Genomic DNA, 9145 nt, shown 5'->3' on the forward strand with positions numbered 1-9145 from the left:
GTGCTAGAATTACAGTAGGCACAAATCTAGGCTTCAAAACATAGCTTAGGATCCCTGATCCTGAATTTTCTTTCCAAATTGTAGGGTTACAATGTGTATAAGTCTCAGTATGCATGTCATGATAACTTTGAACACAGGATCCCTGTGTCCCACTCTGCAGTGCTATGATTACAGCACACCAATGTCTGAATTCTGTACATGTAATACTGTTGTCACATGTGAAGAACCTTTTGAGTGAATGAGTAGGCTTGGCCAGTCACACAAGTTAGAGGTGATACAGAGGTGTAAGCACAAAATAAATATCTGTTAAGTTGGTCTTGCTGCAGGGAATGCTCAGGCTGTGGCACCCGCCCTGCAGGGGTGTGGTCATCTGAATTACTGCAAGGCACCCTGACTGCCATACAGGGACACATGCACTCATTGGTGACACTGAGCTAAGATGCTGTTACCTTGCTCCCTGTGGCTCCTGTCATTCTGCCTTCTGTCTTGGTGTTGTGATGCCAGGTTGCTTGTGGCTGTGGACCCTAAGTTAGAATCAGGCCGGCACCCCATGAGTATATGGTTTGCTGTAGGTAAGTGAGAAGTAGATTGGCACAGGGCAGGCAACTCTCTTATTTCTTGATGGGATTTGGAGGATTCTCTGCATTGAAGGGAAGGGATCATTATGCCTTTGCTGAGCCTTCAGGGAGAGCTGTGTACTGCTGGGGTTTATGTTGTCTTTATTAAAATCCTAGCAGCTGGGACATCAGCCTGCAGTATTTCCATCTTGTTCCTGCAGAGCTCGCTCAGAACAGCTCACTGAGGCTTTCATTCCTTCACATTTGTACAGAGATCTAGCAGGCACCTGCATGTTCTCACAGTTACTTCATAGCATCTGCTACACCTGAAAATGAAGCAGTCTTCATCCTTCTGGAACTTTAAACCATAAATCTTGATCCTATACAGTCTCTCTCCTCCCTTTGTATAGTTCCTGGAATGTACCTGGACCTTATACCTTTTCACCTACTATTGGAGGAAAAGGAAGGAGAGGGAAACATATAATAAATGAAGGAAACAAGTCAAGTGACCATGGGTGCTGTGAAAACAGACATGAAGCCTGGATGTGTTCAAATGAGTGTAGCAGGAGCAGAGGGGTCAAGGGAATAGAAGCTGAACACATCTGCTGGGGCTTTTAAGACTAGTGTTGGAACTGGCCCTGGAACTTGTGAGGAGATGGGTAGCAGGAAGTGCCTGCTTTACACTGTAAATAATTATTCTAATTCCATTGTGGTAGTTAGGGCCCCAATAGAGCTAGTTTAGGAAAGTAATTACCCAGCACTCAGGAGGCAGAGGCAAGATGATCTCTGTATATTTGAGGCCTGCCTGATCTACAATTCAAGTTCCAGGTCAGCCAAGGATACATGAGGAGTCCCTGTCATGTAAGTTAAAATTTAAATAAAATGTAAGTGTTGTTCTATTTGTGACAGTAGATGGTCATGCAGACCTTTCCCGTGGTCGCTGAAATAAAGCTGTGGGGGTGATCTCTCAGAGAAGTCCTCATTACAAAGAAAGGGATTGAGGGACAGTCAACAGAGATCACAGAGAAGTCTGATGCTTGTCACCAGGGACAACAGGTGTTTTCTCATGTTTCTTATGGACTTGGATTTATTAGCTGTGAAGATTCATTTCCTTCAAGAATCTTCTCAAGGAGATTCCCCAAGTAACATTCAGCTCAGTGGCCTGCTTGTCCTGGAGACTCCATGGATTTATCCCTGCTGCTAGTCAGTTGAATTTTTTCCTCCTATGATAGCTGAAAAGGAATAATGACCAGGCACATTCCAGGAACTATAGAAAGAGAAGAAAGAGAATGTATAGTGTCAGGATTTATAGATTAAAGGTACAAAAACCTGTCTTGTCCTACAAGTGTCCTCATTTCTGTTGTAGTTGCTGAGTTAAGAAAAAAATTATAGATGTTGCAAGAGTTGCAAGGGGACACTGCTGACCTTAAACCCAGAGATGCCTGTGACTCAGAGCTGTGTAGTGACAGCTGTGTGGTAACATGAAGTGTGAGAAAGTGGTGGGACTTAGACATATTTGAGAGTGCCCCCCAGGGAATAGATATTTCCTGAGAGATGAAGGGGGAAGAGATGATGCCACAGTTTTTGGTTTAAACAATTACAAAGTGAAGTTGTTTTACCAAGGTGGGGTAGCTTGTAGGGTGAGCACATCTAAGATATTCTCTCTCTCTCTCTCTCTCTCTCTCTCTCTCTCTCTCTCTGTGTGTGTGTGTGTGTGTGTGTGTGTGTGTGTGTGTATGTGCAGATCAACACATGAAGAAATCAGAGAACATTTCTCGGGAGTCAATTCTTTCCTTCTCACATGTGGATCCCAGAGATTGAACCCAGGACATTATGCTTGGCAATTCAAGTCTTTACCCCTGTTACACTACACCTTGACTATGGCCTTCTTTAATTCCATACAGCCCATGGTAACAGAATTCTCTCTGTAGCCAAGGATTTCCTTGACTCCCTACCTCCCTAGTGTTGGGTTTAACATCATATTCCTGGCTAAACTGATTTTTGTAGACAGTGCCTCCTGTAGCACCAGTTGCCATTGCAGGTGTCACAAGTCCACGGTTCTAAAGATAACTTTGGACTCCTGAGCCTCTTCTGCTTTCCAAGTTTTAGGGTTACAGAAAAAAATGTATCACTATCACCAGATCATTGTATTTTCTGGGGGACAGAAACTGTTTTAAAACAAGGCTCACTGGTGTGTACTCTAGGCTGATGTGAACTCAGGATCCCTTTGTCCCACCTCTGGAGTGCTGGCATGTAGGCATGTGATGGAACATCCTATGTATGAGTCAGTAAATCTGATTTTCTTTTTACAGAACTGGCAGTGCTACAGAGGTGTTTGCACAGGTGGGGTATTGAGTTCAGATCCACTTGGCCTGAGGCTAATTTAAAGTCCTGTCACAGGGTGAAATCATCCCAGGAATGAATGTGCCAGGAGTAGGGACACCTCAGCTTCTGGAGAAGAAATGTCCAACCAAAAAACAGCCCAGAACAGGGACAGTGAGGGAACTTCCTAAGGTGTGGGGAGAGGTCAGGAGATTTCAGTGTCCTGGAAACACTGAAGAAATGTTCCCTGAAGAAGGAAAGAAGCCTCGTATGACGGCTAAAACCTATGTTCCCAGGAATAGGTAGATGCCTCCAAGTTCAAGACAAGTGTGGATGATTTAGACACTAGTGATATTCTTCGGAGTTTCTGCACAGTACTGAATGACACCCCACATGAAAAACTAATGACAACAACAAAACAAAAATAACAACAAAAATTTATACTACCACCATAAAAGTAGATAGCAGTTCATCATACCACATGTACATACGTTGGTTATGAGCAGCCTGGAAACTGGACAAATCATTGGAATTACTCAAGTTAAGACTGGTGTCCATTTTAACAAAATAGTTTGAAACTGATATTTTTGGTGGGTTAAAGAAAACCACAGAGAGGAATTATACACAGTGAATATAAACAGCTATTATGAGACTGTTTCACACCCCAAATTCCTAGAGTCAGGTTCAAAGAGGATGTGAGATAAATTTTGCACTCTACAGCACTCAGGATGCCACTCACCAAATTGGGTTAGGCTGGGCATGGCCATCATCTGGTGAAGACGTAAAAGATTTCACCAGACCAGAACTGACATAAAAGTTTTAATGAAAAATAGACACTATGTATGGAAACACAGAGGCTTATTCTTAAGGACAGAAAAGCACATCCCAGCAGGAGTTGGGCAATTGTAACACAGTTAAAAGAAGTTAACTGGCCTTACTTCCTTTTGAATTTTGTGTACTTTTTGAGCAGACAGAGTGGGTAGCTCATTATTTGTTAAGCAGTGTCTCATGTAATAGTATTTGAGCCCCATGAGGCTGGACTACTTTAGTGCAAGGTCTTTAAGGTATAATTGTTTATTGTCACAGCTCACTCTGCTGGGATCTGAAAAGCAAGGGATTTTATTTTTCATTTCTAGCTTTTGCTTGTGTGTGCCTCAGGCACTTCATGTACCTCACCCTGGTCCTGCTAATCCTCCTGCTTCAGTTCCAAGTGATGACATTACAGATTTGTGTCAACACAGCTGCCCCCTTGTTCTTGTTCTTGTTCTTGTTCTTCTTCTACTTGTTGTTGCTGTAGTTGTTGTTTTCGATTTGCTAAGTAGTGGAGAGTAACGTTGAAATTCTAATTGTCCTCCCTCTGCCTTCCAAATGCTGGGATCATATGTGTGCACATCTTGGTTGGTTAAATAGTTCAGAGATCCTACCCAGGGCTTGGAGCAAGCTAGGCAAGTACTCTATCAGTGGGGTTATTCTCCAGCCCCATGTGACCTTCTAAAGCTTGTTAGAACCTGATAGACAGAGCTGAAAAAGAAGTGTTCTTTTGTCTGCTACTATTGAGGTGAAATTCATGTTATATAATTACACCTTTTTCAGTGTACAATTGGGGGCATTGAGTCTGTTTACAAGCTGAGGAATCCACAACTCCTCTCTAGTTTAAAGACTTGTCAGTAAAACTGTCACACAATTTAAGTTGTTGTTCCCTTCCCATTCCTCTCATTTCTCATAACCTCCAGGGTACTTGTTATGCTTGTGGCTTATCTTGTTCTGGACACAACAGATAGTAGGGATTACATAATTCGTATCTTTTCTTTAGAGTTATTGTGTAGACTATGATTTGAGGTTGATCCAGGTGTTAGCATCCCCTAGTACTTTATTCCTATTTATTTTTGACTAGTAGTACTCCATTGCGTGACTGTACTACATATTATTTATCCGGTACTGTATGTTTGACATTTTTTTACCCTTCTGCAATTACCAACAACAGTACTGTGAACATTTGTGTCATGTTTTATATGGGTGAACATTTTCATTTTTCTTGAGTATAAAGTTAGTTCTGGAATTGTGGAGTCATCTGATAATTTCATGATTCATTTATTTTATGCACTGCCACACTTTTCTACAGGGGGTGCATTGCTACATGTCCACCAAAAGAGCAAGTGTTCCTATTTGTCAATGTCCTCTATGATTGTCTAGGTTGTGTCAGAAGTTGTTGTTTCACCCTGCATTTAGGTAAAAACATTGGTGATGTTGGCATTTCTATTTACTTGCAGACATGTATCTTTTTTTCTTCCCAATTAAAAAAAAAGATTTTCTTTATTGATTTTGATGTTATACTGAGATTTATCAATTTCATTGTTTTATGTGTATGAGTGTCTTATTTGCATTTATGTCTGTGCACCATGTGAATGCAGTGCACCCACATGCCAGAGGAGGGTGACAGATGGCCTAGAACTGAAGTTATAAACAACTATGTTCCACCATGTCAATGTCCGTGCCAGGAAGAACAATATTTGCTTTTTTAATTAAAACATAAATATTTCTTGAAATAAAAATACATAGTGTGCATATATAAGTAAGAATAAAACATTTACATACTTAACATAAGAAATTAAAAATTGGAGAGGTCAAATTAAATTACATCAACATGTGCCATTGCTACCACTAATGAACTCAGATCTTCAGGCACCTTTGGCCATCTAACAAACTCTTGTTTTTCTAATATATAGATGTAAGTTTATAATGTTGTGTTTTATTGGAATACTTACATCTATTACATAGTAATCTATGAATCTGCTATAAAATATCAATCAATTTGTTTGGTGGTAGAATTACTCTTTTTTTTTCTTTATACTTCTCTCCAAACTATCTTTAACAAACACATAGAAGATTCTTACTGATTTTGAAGTAGTAGAACAGGAAAAGATCTGTTTCTGTTTGGGTATAACTTAACTTTGGACTAAAAAGTGACCACAGGCTTTTGTAAGAAATCATTAACACCATAAAAGAACAGAGAGTAAATACAACTGTGTAATATGCATTTCATATTCCACTCAAAAGACATAAAGGTAAAGCCAATATTTCATTTTAAAATTCTCGATCAAACATCACTTAAGGTATAATTTTTTAAAACTGTCTGGAGGCCAGAGGGATGGCTCAAGAGTTTAAAGTGCTTGCTACTCATACACAGGACCAGAATTATGCTCATTACACATTCATCGTGGCTCACCCTGTAGGGTAATTCCAGGGGATATGATGCCCTCTTCTGACCTGCAGAGACCACCTGCACTTCCAGAAGAAGGTATCTGAGAGTTGAAAGCTACAGAGGTCTGCTCTGGCTACAGAGCATGCAGCATAAGCACATCCACACTCACATACACAACCTTGCTTGTATATCATGATTGTTTTATAAAATGGGAATTTATAGCAACAGATATTCCAGTCAGCTTGAGTCTGTGGAAAGACGGGAAGGCTAGGTGTGAGTGGCAAGAGCTTGGGTAATGAAGAAGAAGAGTCAAGACTGTGAGCACTCTACCACACTGCCTCAAGAGTTAAGCTGCATGTGGATGTGATAACCATTCCAAAACTAGTGTTCCTCCAGTAGTTGCTCTGGGGAGCCAGGATACACCATGGGTCTCTGAGGAGGGCTGCTTCTGCCTGTGGAGAGAAGATTAGGTCTATGTCTTCAGGAAAGGGTCAGGCTGACCCTAGCTGGGTTTCTGCATCCTGCTGGGTAGCTGTGCTTGTATCTATTCTATTCTTGTAGCTGCCATAACTGTGAGGAACTGGAGAGTCCACTATGTTCATAGCAGCCTTATTTTTAATAGCCAGAAGGTGGAAAGAACCCAGAGGTCTCTGAACAAAGGAATGGATTCAGAAAATGTGGTGCATTTAAATAATGGAGTATTACTAAGCTTTAAAAACAAAGGACTTATGAAATTCTTAGACAAATGAATTGATCTGTAGGATATCATCCTAAGTGAGGTAACCCAATCACAAAAGAAGACACATGATATACATTCACTTATGAGTGGATATTATTCCAGAAGTTCAGAATACCAAGATACAATTTGCAAAATATATGAAACTCAAAAACAGGAAGACGAAAATGTGGACACATCAATCCTTCTTAGAATTGGGAATAAAATATCAATGGAAGGAGTTACAGAGACAAAGTTCAAACCAGAGATGGAACGAATGATCATTCAGAAACTGCCCTACCTGAGGATCCATCCCATAAACAACCACCAAACCCAGACACTACTGCATATGCCAACAAGTGCTTGCTGACAGGAGGCTTGATACAGCTGTCTACAGTGAGGTTCTGCTAGTGCCTGACAAATACAGAAGTGGATGCTAACAGTCAGCCATTTTACAGAGCACAGGGTCCCCAATGAAGGAGCTAGAGAACGTATCCAAGGAGCTGAAGGGGTTTTTAGCCCCCTAGGAGGAACAACAATATGAACTAACCAGTAACCCCAGAGCTCCTTGGGACTAAACCACCAATCAAAGAAAACACACGGAGAGACTCAGGGCTCCAGCTGCATATGTAGCTGAAGATGGTCTAGTCGGTCAACAATGGGAGGAGATGCCCTTGATTCTGTGAAGATTCTATGCCCCAGTATAGGGGAATGCCTGAGCCAGAGACCGGGAGAGGGTGGGTTGAGGAGCAGAGGGAGGGGGAAGAGGATAGGGGATTTTCAGAGAGGAAACTAGGAAAGGGGATAACATTTGAAATGTAAATAAAGAAAATATCTAATAAAATATTTTTTAAAATAATGAATTAATGAAATTTTTAGACAAATGGTTGGAACTAGAAAAAATCACCCTGAATGAGGTGACCCAATCCAAAAAAACACACATGGCATATACTCACTGATAGGTGGATATTAGCCCAGAAGCTCGGAATACCAACGGTACAATTTACAGACCAAATGAAGCTCAAGAAGAAGGAAGAACAAAGAATAGATACATCCGTCCTTCTAAGAAGGGGGAACAAAATAACCATGCGAGGAGATACAGAGACAAAGTGTGGTGCAGAGACTAAAGGAAAGACCATCCAGAGACTGTCCCACCTGTGGATCCATCCTGTATACAGTCACCAAACCAAGACAATATTGTGGATGCCAACAAGTGCTTGCTGAAGGAGCCTGATATAACTGTCTCCTGAGAAGGTCTGCCAGAGCCTTACAAATACAGAGGTAGGTTGCTCTCAGTCACCCATTGTACTGAGCACAATGTCCCGAATGGAGGAGCTAGAGAAAGGACTGAAGTAGCTGAAGGAACTTGCAGCCCTATAGGAGGAACAACAATATGATCCAACCAGAACCCTCAGAGCTCCCAGGGAGTAAACCACAAACAAAGCATACACATGGAGGGATCCATTGATTCAACTGCATATGTAGCAGAGGATAGCCTTGTTGGACATTAGTGGGAAGAGAGGCTTTGGAACTGTGAAGGCTCAATGCCCCAGTGTAGGGGAATCCCAGAACAGGGAATCTGGATAGGGTGGGTTGGTGAGCAGGCAGAGGGGGGGTGGGATAGTGATTTTCTGGGGTGTAACAAACAAAGGGGATAACATTTGAAATGTAAATAAGGAAAATATCTAATAAAGAAAAAATTATCCTCTTATAGAAACAAGACTCAATGAATTCTAAAATTTTTTGAGTTTATAAATACCAAACTAAGATCTCTATTTTTATATTGTGTTGCAATGTTGGATATTAGAACTTCCTCTTTTCATGGCTGAATAAATATACCTTAATGGTTAAGAAACTATAGAACCTGGTTTCTGTTGCCAGCACATGGGGTAGCTTACATCTGTGTGACTGTAGTTGCTGTGGACCTGAGATCCTCTTTTGACCTCTGAGGTTACTGCACACAGGAGATGCACAGAATACAAGTAGAAAAAATATTCATACATAAGAAATAACAAGTTAAATAAATCTTTTAAAAGTAATGTTTTCATTCATATGTTTCCATCATTCATCTTGTTGGTTAGACTTCTACATAATCATGGCTTCCATGAAAAAGTATAACGAAGAACCAAAATCTAGAACTTATGTCTGGACTCTAGAGACTGGGAAGAACACAATGAAGGTAAGATGCCAGCTCCTTCCCTGTGGCATTTGCTGAGGGCTTTGTTAGACAGTGTTATTTGAAAGCTCCACCTTACTATCCAGAGAGTACCCCATTCGGGAGTCCATCCCATCATCAGCCACCAAACCTAGATACTAATGCTCATGCCAGCAAGATACTGCTGAAGGGAC

General features: G+C 41.0%; 1 protein-coding gene across 1 annotated transcript in view; it reads left to right on the forward strand.

Annotated features, from left to right (window-relative positions):
• Positions 1 to 439: 439 nt before the first annotated feature.
• LOC110315141 (palmitoyl-protein thioesterase 1-like) overlaps positions 440 to 9145 on the forward strand; it is a gene marked incomplete at its 3' end in the record, with an annotated part of 9815 nt that continues 1109 nt past the window's right edge. The window contains exons 1-2 of the mRNA XM_021189272.1: positions 440 to 572; positions 8878 to 8975. Of these exons, the coding sequence (XP_021044931.1) occupies positions 440 to 572; positions 8878 to 8975 (231 nt within the window). The remainder of the gene's footprint in view (positions 573 to 8877; positions 8976 to 9145) is intronic.

Source organism: Mus pahari, unplaced genomic scaffold (assembly GCF_900095145.1).
Source record: "Mus pahari unplaced genomic scaffold, PAHARI_EIJ_v1.1 scaffold_10993_1, whole genome shotgun sequence".
NCBI lineage: Eukaryota > Metazoa > Chordata > Mammalia > Rodentia > Muridae > Mus > Mus pahari.